Here is a 19,770-nt window from a genome sequence, read left to right on the forward strand (position 1 = left end):
AGGTTTGAGGATACTAAGGATGGGGAACTAGCCTTGGATGGCCCCCACAGTAAGAAAGGTCAGAAAATGGACTTGATGGTTTCTTGATCCCCTTATATTGATGTTAGTTCTGATGGATTTTTTTAATTTCCATGTTATTTTTGGATAAGGAACAGTTCCAAGCAGAGTTAAAACAGAAATAAAACAATCATTTGCGTTCTGCAGTATTTAAAAAAAATGTATAGCATATCTTGCTTACGTGTTTGGCTCACATTTGTGTTTTATTAGATTCCTTTGAGTTGGGAGACATTTTCTGCAGGTCCATTCCAATCGTATATAGTAGCTAGCACAAAAACAAGTTCAAACAAGTTGCCTTCATAGGATAGACTTAGAACATATCTGTGGTAACTATGTTCAAACTTGGAAAGTTTCCTATTTAGAAAAAAGACAAGATATACTGTACAATGCCCAAATTATGTGTTAATTTGTCCCCCCCCCCAAAAAATCAATTTATTACATTATATTGAAAATATATTTGAAGGCGATATTTCAAGAAAGCTTGAAGTTTTTGTACTCGGCATGTACAGTATACATTGTACAAAAATGTGTTGTCAACCTCCCCCCACACACATTAATATTATACTAAATACATTCTCAGTTCGCTTTGCCCAATTTGTACAGATTTTCTTGTCAGGTGATGGAACCAGCATGGCATTTGTATATACACCAACTGGGTGCCCTCTGGATGTGTTGAACTACAACTACCATATACAATCCATCATGACTGGACCACAGCACCTACAGTCCCCAGGCAGCCTGGTCATTGGCTGTATCAGCTGGGGATGACTGAGGCTCTGTTCCAGCACTACTGGATGGGGCAAGATGAGGGAAGATTATAGTACATTCCTTTGAGTTGTCAGAGATGGCAAATTGTACTGTGCTGGGGTTTTTTTTAAGAGGAAGGAGCCAGTGGAGGACTGTGGCATAGAACCTTTCCCAATCCTACTGTTTTTCATGCTTTGTTCTTTCAAGGTGGGAAAAATACCCGGAAGCCCCAGCATCGACCAATGCCTTCTGATGGAAAAGGTGAGCACAACCTGGGAACAATTCAGTTTGGCTCTAATGTGCAAGTGTACTTTCTTTTGTAAAAAGCCTTGTGAAAAGACAAGCATGCTTTTCTCCAAGACCAAATATGAGAATGGTTCCTCTTTATTAATACTACATCTCCTAGAATGCCACAGGCAGTGTATCATCAAGAAAGGAGAGTAACTTTTCCCACCTCTATCAAAATGGGAATGGAGATATTGCCACACTGTCAAACATCTACACAATCCCCAAAAGAACAAAGACATGGATGGGTCTCAGACAACAACAACAAAAGTATCATTTTGATCAGCTGTTGGGAAATACTATTAAAATCTACATTTGTTAGGATTCTGAAATTTCTCCTTTTTTGTTCATTTTTCTAAATAGTCACTATTTAAGGCCCAGAGTAACTACCATTTGGTAGCAAAATAAGAAATAATTCTGTTTTTTCACACTATCTTTGATGGATTTCTGGTTGCTTCTCTTTCCTATACTTATATTGCTCCTGCTGCTATACCCTTCTGTGAAAGCACAATTTGATGGAGAGATTTGCAATACTGACGTCAAGAAGGAATTATGAGTCCCCCCCCCCCACTGGAATTTATTAAGCCTGTGCAGACTTGGTTTTTTCCCTGTGGAAGCATAGCTGGGCTAGCAGCCAAGGAGAAAGCTGCTGAGCATCACAACAGAAACCATGAATATTTAGAGGCACAGTGGGTATGGGATTGTAGGAGAGGCAATGTGGTTGCTGTACTGGATCATAATTTTCAGGCTGACATCAAAAGAAGGTGTAACCCCAGAAACACTGCTGGGCTCAGTAGAAGAAATGGATAGTACAAGAAGGTGGCACTGCCTGGGTTTTGTAGCTGAAAAGTACACACAGAGAGAGGTAAGGCAAAATGGCTATAAGAATGATGTTTGGATAACCAAAGTTATTGGTAAGGAAAATACCTAGGTGACTAAAAAAACTGCTGAAAATCATCACCCTATAGTTTGACTTTGGAAATTTAGTTGTGATGTTTATAACTAGCCACTAAACTCCAGTTGATAGTTGTGAGATGCTCAAGCAACATCTTACCTAGGTAGTACTGACTAGAATCAGACCTATTCAGTGTCAGAAATATTGTAGCACAGCTATCTCTAGAGGTTTTCAGGGGACTCCTATCAGCCCTAGCCAACCTAGTTAACCTTGAAGTGTTCTGGAAGATGTTGTCAAAATATTACAACCTAAAAGTTGATGTTCGTCTACTTCAACAAGTCTTCCTTCTCACCTCCCAGTTCCAATTCATTAATTCTGAACTTCATTGCTCTTGGGCACTGATTCAATCACGGAGCTTGAGCCTGTAAAATAAAACTATCCTCATGGCCTGTTCCAAGATATTTTGCTGCCTGATGCAAAGATGATGCCCTCGCTCCCATTCCACATACAAAAGTTGTTTGGAACACTGGCCAAATCTTACTTCAATACTGCCAATGGAATGACATTCTTGATCACATCTGCACAGTGCTTTGAAAGATTACTCTTTTTTTTCAGACTGCAAGTCTCAGAACATGCCAGTCCAGTTGTAGTACAAGAAAGTAACTTTTCCTGATATAATAGTTGGATGATTTAGGGAATGAGGGCAGGCTATGTATCATACACAGTCCTGTCCTCAGAAGAGAGGAGTGGTCAGGAAGCTCAGGAAGAGCAGTCAGAAAACTACTTCTGCTTCCCTTCCCTACAGCATTCACTACCTGAGATGGTTGCCTTACTTTGCCTAATGGCAGGGCCGGTCTTTGTTGCTTTGTCCTAATGCAAGATGGACCCTGCTTCTATCTCTGTGTATAGCAGGGATAAGCAACCTGAGTGTGTCTAGAGGCGGGCCACATGGAGCTCAGAAATGTCAGGACATGTCTTGATTTTTATTAAAAAAATGGAAAGATTGAAACCCAAAGTGCTTGGACATCCCCTTCTCTTTCAGGGTTACAATTTTGTGTAAAAACTGCTGCTACCAGAAAAGTTCAGGAATGGGAAAGCGCATTCTTTATAGGGGGCTATAAGAGCTTTGAAGCAACATGAGGCCTACACTTTGCCCACTCTTGATGTGTAGCATGTTTTCCAGGTGGAGGACAACACAGAAGAAGCACAAGTGAGTCTGCTTCTAGAACCCTGCCAGTCACGAGCAGTAAAGCCAGAGGGAAGGACAGATTGACTGGCAGAGCTAGAAGGTAAGAGAACTGCAATAGATGGCGTGTTGCAGCCTCATGAAAATATTCTCTGCCTCATTTGAAAACAGAATTTGGGTGCCTCTTCTGAAACTGAGTTTCAGCAGGAATTAGTAATCTTTATGTATTTGTCTATTTTTAAACACACTGCTTAATGACTTAGAATAATATCACAATTGAGATTAGTAAAGATAATGCATGCCTGGAAATCATGCAATGAGCATTTCCAGTATTTCAAAGTATAATAGTTTTGTGATGTTTGTTTACTTATTTAATGTGTTCCTACCCTGCCTTTCAGGACACATTGCCTTCATAAGGTAGCTTACAAAAAAGAGAAGGCTTAAATCATAAAAAGCAGCAACACATAATACATACTATAAAATATAATTCAAAGGTAAAGAGTAGATTCATTCCAGCAATGAATCAAATGCAGTCTGTCTTCTTTTTAAAATACAGTTATTTTAAAAGCAAGCAATGGTATTGGTGAGCCACCTTGAAACTGGAGGGGCCATAACTGAGAAGGTCATATCGTTGGTGCCTGCTGATCAAACAGTTCTTATTGGCAAGTCTGAGAGTAAAGCTGTTAGTACTTATTTTGTAGTGCAAGTAGGCTCATATGAGTGCAGGTGGTACTTCAGATAAGCCGGCACTAAACAATTTGAAGTTTTAACGGTCAAAACGGCTGATGGAGGCATGAGAAAGGGCCTTCACTGTGGCAGTTCCCATGCCATGGAATGCTCTCCCACAGGATATCAGGCTGGCCCCCTTCCCTTTTATCCTTCTGCTGACTTGTACTGCAGACAAAACTGTGCTCACGACCTGGGGTTCAATCCCAGGTAGTGGCTCAAGGTGGACTCAGCCTTCTATCCTTCCGAGGTCGGTAAAATGAGTACCCAGCTTGCGGGGGGGGGCAATGTGTAGCCTGCATAATTAACTTGTAAACTGCCCAGAGAGTGCTTGAAGCACTATGGGGAGGTATATAAGCAGCACGCTTTTTGCTTTGACAGCTGAAGATTCATCTTTTCAGGTAGGCTTTTAACAATCATGTTATCAGTCCCTGAGTGCCTTTTAAAGTTAAGATATTTTTTCATATATATGTGCTTTTTATTATTCAATTGTATTTTAATTAGCATATAATTTTTTAATGTTTAACTTATGTTCTTAATTCTGTTCTTTTTAATATTGTAAGCTGCCTTGGGTCCCCTTATCAGGAGAAAGTTGGCCTATAAATAGAACAAACAAACAAATAAAATAAAACCAGTACCTTAAATTGCACTTCAAAACCACCAGCCAGCCAGTGCAACTGAATACAGAATGAGTGTAATCTGATGCTAGTATTTGTCTCTCACTTGCATTGCAGCTGTTGTATTCTGCACCACTTGTAATTTCCAAGCCACCTTCAAGGGCAGTCTCCCATACAGCACATTATTGTAGTCTAGCCTGACCTTGGGTTGGTATCATTAATGAGAGAGGTGGGGTTGGGTTGTGTTGAGTCAGGCTGACCTTTTCAAATTATCTGAGAAATATTCTGGCAATACAATACATTTAAGATTAAAATTAGCCTGGAGAAAACATTGCAAGTCAGATACAAAAGGAAGATTGTAGCGGGGAATAAGGAAAGCAAGCGAGGGACAATATTTACCTACCAGTCAAATGAAGGACATTCTACATGCAGAGAGGGAGAAATGGACACTGGAGGAGGGACCAAGTCGTGTCAGAGAAAGTACTGAGGTGCAGCTATACTCTCTGTAATCCTCCAGCCTTATAAGTATGGTCCATAGAGGCAATTACAGTTTTCTGTCCCAATCGAAATTAATGTCCCACTAGCCCTCTCTAGAGTGCATGCACATGCCTTCATATCCCCTTCCACCATCTCCAGTACATGAAGTTTCTGATGCATTGCTTTCACAGAAGCAAGGGTCTATTCCTTAAAAAGTCACCAATTACAATCTCTGTTGGAGTTGGTTGGTAACTACTAGTTTCAAGAATAGACTATATCACTGAGGGAAATATATATAAATTCCCCAAGGCAACAATTCAAGGAAGCTGAATGCAAAAACATAAGTACATGTACTTTCTCTGGAATATACAGAGAACACGGGTTCAGCCATATGAGTGATTATCTGTCAGTTCCGTGGCTATTATGAAATGGCAATCTTCAAAAAGTCTAATGGAGTGCGGCAGTTGTTTCATTGACATTAGCTACAATCAAGTTTATATCACTGATTATAAACTATGCATATGTTGATTTGTTCCAGTTTATGCTGTCTTAGAGGAACTCCCTCTTTTAAAAAAAAGAAATGGAACCAGTAGCTCTGCATCCTTATTGGAAGAGCCATAGTTTGATGGTAGACCACATGTTTTGCATGCAGGAATTCACAGTTTCAGCCATCAGCGTTAAGTGGTCTGCTGAAAGCAAAGCTCTCCAAGGCTGGTGCTGAAGGCCAAGAGAGCCATTGTGAGTTAGGATGTGATCAGAAGAGGAAAGTACTCGCATTCTGTACTGCTTGTGGCACAGTTCAGTGTGATCTACTTTTGATGATCACAGGACATACAGCAAGAGCATTACAGCCTGACCCCAGCCCATACCCAAGCTGAATCTTGTTTGCTGTCCTCTGAAGATGCCGGCCACAGAGACTGGTGAAACGTTAGGAAAAACCACCTTCAGAACACGGTCAAGAAGCCTGAAAAACCCACAACAACCATTAGATCCCGGCCGTGAAAGCCTTCGCAAATACATTGAATCTTTTTGCTTCAGCTACTCTTTTCATGAGCTGGGCTGGAGTGATTCCCACACAGGCAGAAGGTTTGCTTTAAGGGAGATCACTTCCAGCAAGGTTACCCTTTCTGGTGCTATCAGACACAATAATTTCTCAGAGAGGAATAGTCTACAGAGACCAATGGTCTGATTCCACAGAAAGTATCAGTTCTGACAGTCTAAGATGCAACTCAGCAGCTCATTCAGAGTCTCTGATTACAAAACTAGAAAGAAATAATTTGTCAGTGTCACCTTGTAGTTCAAAGTGTTGAGAGATCCAGGTTCGAGAACTCTCTGAGCCACGAAACTCACTGGATGACTTTAGACTAGTCATTGACTATCATGCTGATCTACCTTACAAGGTGGTTCTTGTAGATATACAAGCCACATATGTCACCCTGAGCTCACTGGTGGAAAGATAAGGTACAAATAAAACAAATAATTAATTCAGGGCTTGGAGGAGTAACTTTTCTAGATTTTAACACCCAGAATTCTATAGCCAGCATAACCACTACACTGGCCATTCTGCCTAGGTGATTCCACAAATTGTAGTCTAAAAAGTAACATCCCCAAGCTCTAAAATATAAACAAACAAGAAAGAAAGAATCATAGCTGCTGTTTTTTTTTGTTGTTGTTGCTCAGACTTGACAGCTGAGAACTTTGAATAGCACATATTCCATACCCCACTCTTTTTAGCAATCAGAATGCAGCATCACATATAGTTGCTTTGCAAAATCCAAAGTCCAGCCTAAGGCATCTGTTCACAGTTTGTTCTTCAAGTGCCCTGGCTTTATTGCCACCTGCCTGATGTGACATTTAATCTTAAAAATGTCCTCAGGTGGACAATAAAGCAGCTGCAATGTATTGCCATGGCCACAGCAGGAGCATTCCACTGATACTGCGACAAGCCATCATTAGGCATGAGAAGTGGGATTTGTTCCAGGAAAGCAAATGTTACTGTTGGGTTTCTGTGGCCATTAGATGTTGTCCAGTTATTCTACATGTTCCTGCTTGCCTATTTTATTTTATTTTAATCATTTGTATGAGTAAGATGTTAAAGCAAACAAAAATAAAATACAGTTACTCAAGACAATTATAAAACATTTAAAACAACCACAACAGTCACAAAATTACAGGATATTTCTTAAAAACAATGCTATTCCAGCAAAAACAACAAAGAGACCTGTAGCATCTGAATGACTAACATGTTTTTTTTTGGGGGGGGCATAAACTTTATGGGTTCCAGTCCAGATCCAACAAAGAGGGCTATGCTAATAAAACACATTACTGTAGTCTTCAAGGTGTCATAAGCCTATTTGTTGTTTATTCTAGAAGAGAAGCTTTCAGAGTGGGTTGAATACCAGTTACAATTTATTGGAGATACTTTGCCCATTGCCTTGTGCTCAGGCTGAACCCCATCCTCTTATCAGTGTCTGTATTACCAGTATTGCTGCTCCTCATGTGTCAGCCCATAGACGAGTTGTTATAAATAGTTCACTAAATACTACATTCAAATACATTTGGTTAGATTTGTAAGCTCATTATCAATTACTGCTATTTTAGAAGAGCATAATACGGTAATTGACCTAATTCCCCAATAACTCTTGCTGAAATAAAAACAACTATGAAAAAGCTTAAAAATGGAAAAACACGAGGATGTGATGGCTTCACAGCTGACTTTTATAAGATATGGGAATATTTTGTTGCCATAAACCTTTTAAAGATGAATAATTCAATATTAACTGGAGAGTCCTGGAAATTGTCTAGAATAATAGCCATGCTGAAATCAGAAAAAGATCATACTCTCCGATCTGCATATAGGCCAATTACAATATCAAGTTCCTTTTTCCCATCTATTTTGGCCCAAAGGTTGAATAGTTTTATTACAAATTAATCCACAGAGATCAATATGGCTTTATGCCAGATAGACAGATGTCTGAGACAATTCATAGACTACTAAATATTGTACTTATGGCTGCTCTAAAGAAACAGAAAGTGGCAATACTTTCACTTTATGTGCTGAAAGTGTTTGATTGCATGGAATGGAGGTATATGTTAGACCTTATGGAAATGTGGGGAAACAGTTACTATGGTTTAGCATACTTTTATTTATTGAGAATCTATTTAAAAATATAGAACCATTAAAATAAATATTTGAAAAATGCAGAACCCTTTTAATAGTTAATTTGTGTGTGTGTGTGTGTGAGAGAGAGAGAGAGAGAGAGAAAGAGAGAGAGAGAGAGAGTATACATCTTTGTTTCTCCCATTTCTCCAATACGGTCCTTTTTTAATATCCTAATTTTAAATTTCAAGATAAAGATGCATAATTTAAATACTGAAAATAAACTGGAATTTATAGGATTGGATATTTATTTATAAAAGGAAAACAACTTCAATTAGACAGTTAAAAGAAAAAACTCAAATAAAAACTAATTTGTTCCAATTAATTCTAACAAAAAAATTTGGAACTCTGTATAATACTGTACTTCATGTCCTCCTAGAGATTAGATTAGGCATCCTTCAGTCTCGGGAGACTATAGTAACGTGCTCTGTAAAGAGAATTTGGAACAGTGTCTAGTGTGGCTGAGAAGGCCAATTCAAGACTGACAATCCCTTCCACACTGAAGACAAATACAATCTGTTGAGGTCCATTCCTAAGGCCTTCAGATCCCACTGGCAGATATCCTTGTATCGCAGCTGTGGTCTCCCTCTGGGGTGATTTCCCAGCACTAATTCTCCCTACAGGAGATCTTTTGGAATCCAACCATCAGCCATTCTCACAACATGCCCAAGCCAACATAGACGTTGCTGTTTCAGTAAAGCTCATTCTAGGACTACTCTATTTGAAACTTTGTCCTGCCAGGGGATACAAAAAATGTGTCGGAGGCAACACATATGGAACGCGTTCAGCTTCCTCTCATGCCGTGCACAAAGGGTCCAGGACTCACTGCAGTACATGAGTGTGCTTAGGACACAGGCTCTATAGACCTGGATCTTGGTATGTGTCGTCAGCTTCTTATTGAGCCATACTCTCTTTGTGAGTCTTGAGAACATGGTAGCTGCTTTCCCAATGCATTTATCCAGCTCTATGGATAGATTACCACTGGCTTCCATTTCTTCTGCCACTACAGGAAAGAGGGTATAGCCAATGAAAAGGACCATATTCAATCCCCAGCATCTTTTGGAAAAACTCCTGCTTGAAACCAGTTGCTATCAGTCCAAGTTGACAATACTGGGACTGAAGGACCAAGAGTCTGAGTGGAAGGCAGCTTCTTGTGTGTGCAACTTCTCTTGATGAGGCATATTTAGTTAACAATTTATAATAACCCATCTCCGTGCTGACACACCTGGGGCAGCAGTACTAGCGTTAGAGACACTAATAAGGGGATGGGAATCAATAATATTGGCTGGGTACCAGCAGTGTTAAAACTATTATAAAAATACTTGACAGGCATACGTGACATGAATATAGGAGCAAAACAACAACTGCTGATGAAGCAAATGAACAGGAAAAGCACCAGGTCTTTAACATAACGAATAGCACAATGTTTATTCATCTGTCTTTTTAATGGCACCAGCAAACCATCTCTTTTCATGATTTATAACCGTCACATTGATTCTTCTTTTTAAAAAAATCCAAACAAATCAAGCTGCCTTTCTCCTGAAATGTGAGAAGTAAATAAACTGCCCTGCCATCAAAGGGGTTGCATATTTGAAACAAAAACACATTTACCTAAAAGTAAATTCCATCAAATTCTGTAGGACTGCCTTCGGAATAGAAATGCATAGGAATGCCCTGTTATACATAAATAACTCATCTATGTGAAGCATTTGTTCTATTTTCTTTGTACCCGTGATAGCTCTATACAATGCTTGGCTGAAACTAGTGCCAACAGTCCCCAAGGGAGATTTAAAAACAACAGCAACCAAACCCCACCTTCTGAGGTTGTATACACCACTGCCAAGCGGTGGTGTGTTTCTGTTTTGATTTGCTCTGATTTGCACCAATGTAAGATTTGCTTGGGTGGGTCCTAGTTCTGTTCCATGCCAATCTGCACACTCTGTGGATGTGTATGACTTGAGGATGCTCTTTGTAGGAATTTTCTCAACCATTCCATACTGTGTAGTTAGCTGAAAGAAGAAGGGATGAGAAGAGGGAGTGAAGCAGGCAGGAGGAGGGCAGGGGAAGATAGGCAAAAGGAGACAGTAATCTACATTGGGAGTGAAAACACAGAGGACCATTCCAGACGTGTGTGAATTGTACCAGCCGATCTAGCAACAAATACCTTCTCCATGTGTGGATTCAAATTCTGGGATGATCGGTTCAAACCTGCAACAAAAAAGTACCGGAACAACTGGAGACAACACTTCAGTGTGGATCTCAGCCAAATAAACTAGGAAACACCTAGCTGGGATCTTTATCTCTTTACCTGATCATTTGGACAATACTTGATTGTCTTAACCAACCTGAACCTTTGTCAAGTACAGTGGTGCCTCGCATAGCGAGGTTAATCCGTTCCGGATTAACCTTCGCTATGCTGAAGCATCGTTTAACGGGGCAGGGATTTCCATTGGAACGCATAAAACATGGTTTAATGCGTTCCAAATGGGCCAAATACTCACCGTTCAGCGAAGCTTCTTAATGGCCGGCAGCTTAACGAGGGCGCGAAAACGCTGCGCGCGGCCATTTTGGGCCATTTCCGGGCTTCCGGCTTCGTCGGGCTTCGTTTTGCGAAGATCAGTAAGCGAAACGCTTACCGGTCTTTGCAAAGCGAATTTAGCCCTATTTAAAAAACGTTAAGCGATCGCATTAACGATCCGAAAAAATGGATCGCTATGCGATTTAGTCGTTATGCGGTGCACTCGTTAAGCGAGGCACCACTGTACTTTGAAGCATTAAAAAGGTATACAGCACGGTTGGAAAGTGAGTGGAGCAGGGGCTCAACATTTTAACTGATGGAGTTATGGATCTAGATTGTTTCTGTAGATTGTTTTTGTTTTATTTTTGCTTTTGTAGAGTACAGAGGTAACCGTATTGGTTTTTAGTGTGTTTGTTTCAACTGAGCGGTTTTAATGGGTGTTGGAAGCCACCCGGAGACCCTTGCAGGGTGCGGGCGGCATGCAAGTCAAATGAATGAATGAATGAATGAATGAATGAACGAATGAAAGAACAAACAAACAAACAAACAAACAAACAAACAAACAAACAAACAAATAAATAAATAAATTGGACTCCCATCAGCAACGGCTAGCATAGCCAATGGTGAGGGCTCCTGAGAGCTACAGGTCAACATCTGAAGGGGGGGGCACATGTTCCCTACCTCTGATGCTGTAGGCTATATCCAGTTCTGTCCTCTAACTAATAGAACACATGGCCAGATTTCCCTCCCTCCCTGCTGATCACCCGCCCATTAATCTAAAAGACTGGCGGATCTCCTCTAAAGGGGAAGGCTGCAGTTGCAAGCAAGGTAGGAGAAATATCCATTGCAGAAATGTAACACTGTTGGTGGTGATGGCAATTCGGTCTCTTGTGCTTTGGAGACCTGCATAAAAGACAGAAATTCAGCCAGTGAACTGCATCTGCACATCAGTAACAGACAGGAAAATCAGAAAAATGATTTCTGCTTGTATAGTTTAAAAGCATGAACCATCCCACCCATGTACATCCTGCATACAGTGATCTGTTAAATAATGTCCTGTTTTACTAGAAATACAATACATTATTAATGGCTGTTCCAGGCACAGAGGTTTTGCAAGGACAAGAAGTGAAAACTTGCTCATTGCTCTTCTCTTTCCTTGTGTTTGGGTGTATGCAAAAGAGAAGACATTCAGGAGTACGTCCTCCTCAGAATTAGTTCTGAAGCTGTTGAAGATGGCTGCATGCAAATGTTCAGTAAACGTGCAGTAAATGTGCATTGGCAAAATGACAGATGCCTCAGAACAGAAACAGAGTGTTATGGTTTTTATTATATTACAGTCTAAATGACCTGTTTGTTAAAGATTAATGGATTTGGTAAGCTCAGAAATTAAGAGAAATATGCTGTGTATATCAGCAACTTATTGAGATCTGGTTCATTTAGAGTACGACTCCACTGCAATTTGATTTGCAGCCTCTATTATCTTTGAAATTTCAATCAGTGCTCACGCAGGGCCTGCACGTTGATTTGGGAGTTCACTATTCATACTGGTCATGGTACAAGTCACATTCCAGCCTACATTTTGTAGAAGAAAATTATCAGCCACACAAGCCAGGAATTTCTTGGAAAGGCTATCTATGGCAGAATTTGTCTCTCAACAGATATCAGGATAATTGAACAAGATTAAAAATCCTAACTCACAGAGTTATGTTCTTTATAGTCTATGTTTCTGCTTCCCAGCAACAGGACAGCTTGGTAGACTGCTTTTATGCCTTATGCCTATGTTTCTTTTCTTTTTGCAAAATCATCCTGTTATGGTTGTCTGTGAGGACATTATAGTTTTAGATTGTTGGAAGCTGGTGAAGGAATCCAAGGTAATTTCCAAATTATTTTAAAAACAAGCCAACTATTAAAAGCAATTAAACATTTATCAACCTGGGAACAGTCACTGAGAAGTCCCTCTCTTGTGGCCTCACCAGATGTGCATACAAGAGATCTGAGGTGGGGGAAAGGGTGTCCCCTGAAGATCTTAAGAGCTAGGGAGGTTTATATTCCCTTCACAGTTTGAGACCATGTTTCCTGTCAGTGCATTGTTTCCTAACGTCATCCACCCGACCCACTAGGTCCTCCTAGGTCATGATTCTCCAGGTAGCCTGGAGGCCAAGAAATCCTCCACAAGAAAAAGGGCTTCAATGCCATGGAATCAGCTGCCCATGGAACTGCTCCGGGCCCCCTCCCTCTGAACCTTTAAAAGATCTTTGGAAACGCTCTTTCAAGAGAGGCCTTTTTTGGCAACCATGCCTGGTCCATTCCTCGCTGCTCTATATGTTGGTTGGTTTGTTGGTTATACTTAAAAAGAATTACACAAGTACAGTGGTGCCTCGACTTACGAACGTAATTGGTTCTGGGTCTCCAGTCATAACACAAAATGGTCGTAAGTTGAAGCACATAGGAATGCATTGAGATGCAATTAATCTGTTCCGGCCGAAAGAAAAAATCAGCAGAAAACCCCACAAAAAAACACTGCAAGACCCATTGGAAATGCAATTAATCCATTCCGGCTGAAGGGGGGGGGGGAAGAAAAGCAAACAAACAATGCAAGACTCTTCGGAAATGCAAAAAAAGAAAAGCAAACAAACCCTGCAGGACCCTTTGGAAATGCAAAAAAGGCAAAGCAAAAAGCAAACAAACTCTGCAAGACCCATCGGAAATGGGGGGGACCCTGCAAACCCATCACAGCATAGAAACATAATCCCACCACCCAGCCCAAAACCACACTGCAAAACCCACCCAGAACAGTTTTTTAAAAATAGAAAGCAGCACCTTACCTTACCAGGCAATTTGAAGCCTCCTCTGATCGCACACACTCTAACTGCTGGTGCGAAAAAGCTACAAAGAAGCAGCCTCTTTGCCACCGACGGTTAGCAATTTGAATTTCCCGCCTTCCCCCCCCTGCTTTTTTGTGTTCGTAACTGGAAGCTCCGCTGCAAGTTGAAGCAAAATTTTGCGGCCAGAGCTGGTCATAGCTCAAAATGGTCATATGTCGGGACGTTCGTAAGTCGAGGTACCACCGTATGATATTAAAATGGTAACTGAGATCAATATTAAAACACATCAAAAGAGCACAACAGTCCATTTAAAGCCCCTCTAGACCACCAGTCATTAAGGAAAAGCCTGCCTAAAGAGAAAGGTCTTAGTCTGCCTGCTGAGGGACAGCAAAGATGGGCCAGCCTAGCTTTCCGTGGGCGTTCCAGAGTTTGCATACCCTGTGCCACATTTTATTTGATATTTCCACCTCTTGATGTGTTGATTCTTATTTTTTGTTTCATTTTTATTTATTTGTATTGTTTTAATTTATTGTAAACCACCTAGAGTAGTGCATTGAGCAGTATATAAATTTAATAAATAAATATAAATATAAATAATATAAAGGAAGAAGCAATCCTTCAAATAGCCATAACCAAGCCACAGGGTTTCATAAGAAATAGCCAGCACTTTGAATTGGGCCCAGAAATGGAGTAGTAGCCAGTGAATTTGTTCCAACTGGGGAATTATACTCTGAGTGTAACTGGTAATGGACATGTGGTTAGACTGTTTTGCACCAAACCTAGTCTGTAGTGTGGGACAATGGTACCAACAACATCAGGAAGTTCACACATTCCTCATCCCTAGTGCATATAATGGTAGGTGAGAATATATGTTTTTCTTATAAATAATGAACATTGCAGTCAATATATACTGGCAATTTGCTGTATTGAATTTTGGCACCCTGTAGTTCAGCTCAGCAGCTGAACTACACATATGTGGAAGGATTTTGCTGTATAGTGAACTAGATCAAATCAGCTAATCCCAAATTTTCTAGGGAAAGTTGTTTTCTTGAAAATGTGATTACTTTCCTCAAAATTCCCCACTCCTGAGTTAGGCTAAAAATATATTCTTCCACAAATACCAGGACTACCCAATGTGGTGAAGTGGATAGAGCAACAGACTAGGACTCAGGACACCTAGGTTTAAATCCCCTCTCAGCCATGGAAGTTCACTGGGGTGTGTGGAAGTGATAAAAAGTAAAGGTAAAGGTTCCCCTTGACAATTTTTGTCCAGTCGTGTCCGACTCTAGGGGGCGGTGCTCATCCCTGTTTCCAAGCCATAGAGCCAGCGTTTTGTCCGAAGACATTCTTCTGTGGTCACATGGCCAGTGCGACTTAGACACGGAACGCTGTTACCTTCCCACCGAGGAGGTGGTCCCTATTTATCTACTTGCATTTGCATGCTTTCGAACCACTAGGTTGGTGGGAGCTGGGACAAGCGACGGGCGCTCACTCCGTTGCGTGGATTCGATCTTATGACTGCTGGTCTTCTGACCCTACAGCACAGGCTTCTGCGGTTTAGCCCGCAGCGCCACCATGTCCCTCCCGGAAGTGATAAAACTATTCCTCAAATATTTCACTTACCTTGAAACTCCTATTAGGGTCTCAATAAGTCAGTTCTGACTTGAAGACACATAACAATAACAAATACCTTTCTGGCATCAGAAGATGTGATCGTCCCTGGGTTTTGTTTTCTGTCTCACAGATGGGATGCAAAGGAAGGTGAAGAAGTGCCTTTTGTGAAGGATGAAACTGAGAATCAGGTGAGTCTACTGAATATTTGTTCCCATATCAGTGAAGTGGTACTTTCAGGCTCATCCCACACGTGAAAACTACTAATTAATTTAGAAGAATGACCAGTCTTGGCCTGGTTCCAGCCTCTCATTCCTAATTTACTAAATTAGAGTGGAATCCTCCACTGATTCAAGGCAAGATTTGATGAGATCTCCAACTGCCTCATGATCCAGCTCCTGATGTTCAGGGAAATTTTTTCTTCTGCTTTCTTGTTTTTTAACTGAAAGATAGCTACCAGCAGCTACCCATCTGATTTGACATGTTGAGTGGCAGAAAATAAGATCTTTAGTCCTTTCACCTCAAATGATTTTTCTGTTCAGTATCTCTCCCTGCTGTTTTCCCATGCATGATGCAAAAGACACAGAGACCCTCTTCTATCTTTTCTGGCTGAACAGATCCAAACAGAATGTGCCCTTTGAATAGCTGTGCAGAAAATGCAAATTTAGTGGGCGTAGCTCATCATGCTGCTGTAATTCTTTCTTCTGCCCAACTATTAAAGGTACAGGAATTCTCTTTTGCATCTGGCCGCCTTAATTTTTTCTCTTATGAGAAGGATTGCAGCTGCATCCTGTAATTTTCATTAGAAAATGATCCAAGGAGACATTTCCCCCCTCCTCAGATGCCATTGCTCTGATCAGATTTGTTGCTCCCAATAACTACATATAATAAAGAGAGTGCCGGTGTAGTGGATAGAGTGATAGACTAGGACTGGGTTCAAATTCATGTTTCGCCATGGAATTTACCAGTGATTGATGGTAGCACTAGTAAAACCACTCCTTAAATATCTCACATACCTCAGAAACCCTGCTAGCATCACCCAAAGTTGGAACTGATTTGACAGCACGTAACACATAGCATAGTTATAAAGCTCCCAATAGATAACATTCCTTATGGATTTTTTAAAAAAAGAGATATTCCAGATCACATAGGTCACTTCATTTCATTTTGAAGCAAAATATATTAAAAAGCTTATCATTAAACCAATCTGATTACAGGTGTGATTTATTCCTACATTATTTGCATAGCATGAGAATCACTGCCATGTGGTCCAGTCTTATGTCACACCAGTGCCATTAACCAACAGGGTTTTTGTGAATCCAGCAAATGACATGATTGTTTTCTACATCAGTGTGTTATTGTAGTTATAATGCTGGCGTAGGACTAAGAAGACCCAGGACATAAAGACTCACTAGGAGAGCTTTGACTAGTCTCTGTGTCTGAATCTAATGTACTTCACAAGGTCATTGTGGGCAAAAACTGATAGGTGAGAATAGCCTGAGCAACTTCGAGGGAGGGTGGGATAAAAATGGAACAGATGAATAAAAATAGAATCCAGGAAGTATCAATGTTAGTGTGAGAAGGAGCCATGCCTTTGTGTATCCTTTGTGCTTATGAGATACAGACAGTACCAAAGTATTCTGAGAGCTAGCTGTACGGAAAAGGAAATGCTGTTTGCTTCAATGACATCGGAGTCAGTCTGAGTGGGTGATTAAATGAGATGTAGGCATAACTATTCTTACTCCATGCTAAGTCATCGTGAACATGACCTTTAAAAGAGATAGGTTGCTGAAGTTGTGTGCATGGCATTATGCAGCACATGATGTTGGAGGATAAGGTGCTCTTCGATGTGATCCTGTCATGAGGATGCTTTGTGAGATTCTGTTGCTGGACTTGGCCAGAATTTGCTGGAATGCTGGTGGAGCGTATAGCTGAGCCAACTGATATATTGATTCTCAGAGTTTGCAGAGGCTCTTGGAAACACCAGCAGCTCCGAACTGTTTCCAGGGTTTGCAAACTTGGGCAAACTTGGGCAGGAGTCTCTGCTACCTATCAGCCAATCTGTGGCAGCTTTGAAGGTGGAAGGTGAGCTACCAGACCAGGGAACCACCTCTTGAGAATATACAGGACAACTCCTTGTACAAGCTTCAAGCACAGCTTGTGCAGTGAAATTATGTGAGCACAATGTTCCTACAAGATCTCAGTCCTTGCGTGTGCTCCCACCAGTAAAAAGGAGATGGTGGCCACTTCTAAAAGTTAGCTACTGGTACCCATAGCCTGTACGCATTATCTCTTTTTTCCTTAAATGGGGGTGGATAACTTGTGGGTCTCTAGATATTGTTGGTCTGTAAGCCCCTTAAATTCTTATCAGTATAGGCAAGGATGAGGGGAAATGGGAGTTGTAGCATAATGACATCTGGAGGACCACAACCTGCCAGCTCCTGCTTTTGAATTAGTAATTTGACAAATATGACATCAATTTTTGTCTTTTATTATGTTAGAGGTCTGCTGACAATGAACAACTGAAAAACCAAGCTCTGGCCAGTGAAACAGTAAAGGAAGATCACAGCCCAACAGGATTAGACAAGGATGTGAAGCCACAGGAACACAATGTTTCTATGCCACCAGTCAAAAGTGACGCAAGTCTATCTGCAGGTGAAGAGGACCAGGGGATAAATGAAAAAGCCAGAAGGCATTCTATCCAGGATGTCTCTGCAATCAGTGTGGATGAGACTGAGTCAGACCGCAGGCTCAATAACAAGATAAGTCAGGATGCTCTGCTCCCCAAGGTTAATGGTGTGACTAGCAACTCTTGCCATGAAGGTAACCTGCCTGTACAGGATTCTGAAAATGTTGCCAAGGAAATCAGTTCCACAGTCTATGAAGATGATATACACCAAAATGCACATTCTGAAAGAAATCCTAGTGGTGAAGGCTATGGAGAAAAGGACCAACTCAAGGCAGAAGTAGGTGATGGAAGACAGGTACAAGAGGAAGAGACCCAGATTGCTGGCCTTGAAAAGCAAATGATCCATGAAAAAGAAGGTGATGCCCCTGCGTTTCTTGTACACAGGGAGGAGTCCAGGTCTCCTGGTAAAGAAATGCCAGACCAAACTAATGAAGCTGCAGAAGTTACAAAAATGATGAGCAAAGAACAAGACCAATGTCAACCATGCAACAACCAGGAAGTAGAAGGCTAACAACAAGTAGAATGCACTGGGCTTCCAAGAGGCTGAAGGTAAGTCAGTTCTAGTTACTCAAGACAGCAGATATATATACTGTGCTATTTGTAGATTTATAGCCTGCCACATCCTAGGTTTTCAAGGCTTGTGACCCATATGTAGTCAAAACATGTAGGGTGTAACCACCTAGGAAGTTCTTCTGCCCAGATGCTGTTGAAATGAATGAGCAGTACAAGAGCATGCTACTGCTGCCTCCATTGACTACACCACAGCTTCAGCAGGAGAACATCCTGCTGGATAGAGGCCCTGGTTGTTTCTTCGTTAAGAGCTCTGCTCAGTCTTAAGGGAGGCTCTGTTTTAGTGTTAGTATTCAGTCAAAGTAATTCCAGATCTCCTCATGGTTAGTTGCTGGTGATCTTTTTTAAAGGCGATTTAACTGGGGCAATTGTTTGTTTATTTAGGAGGCATCTCCAAGGATCAACAGGTTATAGAGTTCTGCAGGGATGCAGCAGTTTCTATGAGAAGAATCCCGAGTGTATGAAGAGAGCTCCCCTTTGCTGCTGAGGGTTGCTCCATTCCTTTCAATGGAGAGAGCTGATTTCGCATAGGTGCATTTGTGCATCCTATCGAAATTAGCATGCTAGAGACTAATGATAATCTTAAAAAATATTATATTAAATAAGATTATATTCAAAATATAATTAAACCAACTAGCATGTTCAAGAGAAATTACAAAGCTTGAAACAAGTTAAAACACAATAGTGAAGCTATTGCAAGACAGGACTTCCTAACCCACCCCCCACCCCCCAACTAGCCAGAGTCAGGAATCTGGCTGCAATGTTTGGGGCCAGCTGATGTTTCAGAAAAGTGGTCAAGGACAGCCCTACATACAGCATGTCACAGTAATACAAGTGGGATGTGCTTAAGGCATGTGTCATCATAATATTTAAAATATAATTAAAGCAACTATCATGTTTAAAGGAAATCAGGAAGTTTGGGGAAAAAAAGTGACAACAGGACATGGAAAACAAGAAAAGTCCAGTAACTGGACTTTTCTTGTTTAGAGTCCATTCCCTAGGCAGCCAGTTAGTTCCTAAAAGTATATTTAATTAAAAAGGTCTTTGCCCGCCATTGGGAAGACATTACAAGGAGGGGGGGCAACTTAATTTCTTTTGGAAAGGAGTCCTAAAGCCTAAGAGGTACCATCAAGAAAGCTATCTCTCTCTCTCATGTCCCCATCAAACATACCTGAAAGGTTGATAGGGCTGAAACAAATGCCACCCTGGAAGATCTTAGAATTCTGGATTTAGCCCTTCAGAGAGCCAGAAACCAGCACACATCTGTCCACCCATGGCCTCTGTCGTACTCACTCTCTCTTTTGCATCTGCACATGGCAAATTATGTCGGTTATGGTAAGTAGGGCAGAAAGTAATGGGCACATTTCCTTACAGAGGAAGCTCCTCTAAGAATGGACTTCCATTCCA

General features: G+C 41.0%; 1 protein-coding gene across 4 annotated transcripts in view; it reads left to right on the plus strand.

The window, feature by feature from the left end:
• The window catches only part of CCDC9B (coiled-coil domain containing 9B), an 81,526-nt gene that overhangs the window by 51,503 nt on the left and 10,253 nt on the right, over positions 1–19,770 (plus strand). For all 4 annotated transcript variants that reach the window (XM_072986282.2, XM_072986285.2, XM_072986283.2 and 1 more), the window contains 5 exons: positions 3–58; positions 1,012–1,065; positions 3,168–3,273; positions 15,238–15,295; positions 17,606–18,342. In XM_072986282.2, coding sequence (XP_072842383.2) covers positions 3–58; positions 1,012–1,065; positions 3,168–3,273; positions 15,238–15,295; positions 17,606–18,304 — 973 coding nt within the window. In that variant the 3' untranslated portion in view covers positions 18,305–18,342. The remainder of the gene's footprint in view (positions 1–2; positions 59–1,011; positions 1,066–3,167; positions 3,274–15,237; positions 15,296–17,605; positions 18,343–19,770) is intronic.

The sequence above is a fragment of the Pogona vitticeps genome, chromosome 1 (genome assembly GCF_051106095.1).
Source record: "Pogona vitticeps strain Pit_001003342236 chromosome 1, PviZW2.1, whole genome shotgun sequence".
In the NCBI taxonomy this organism is placed as follows: Eukaryota; Metazoa; Chordata; class Lepidosauria; order Squamata; family Agamidae; genus Pogona; species Pogona vitticeps.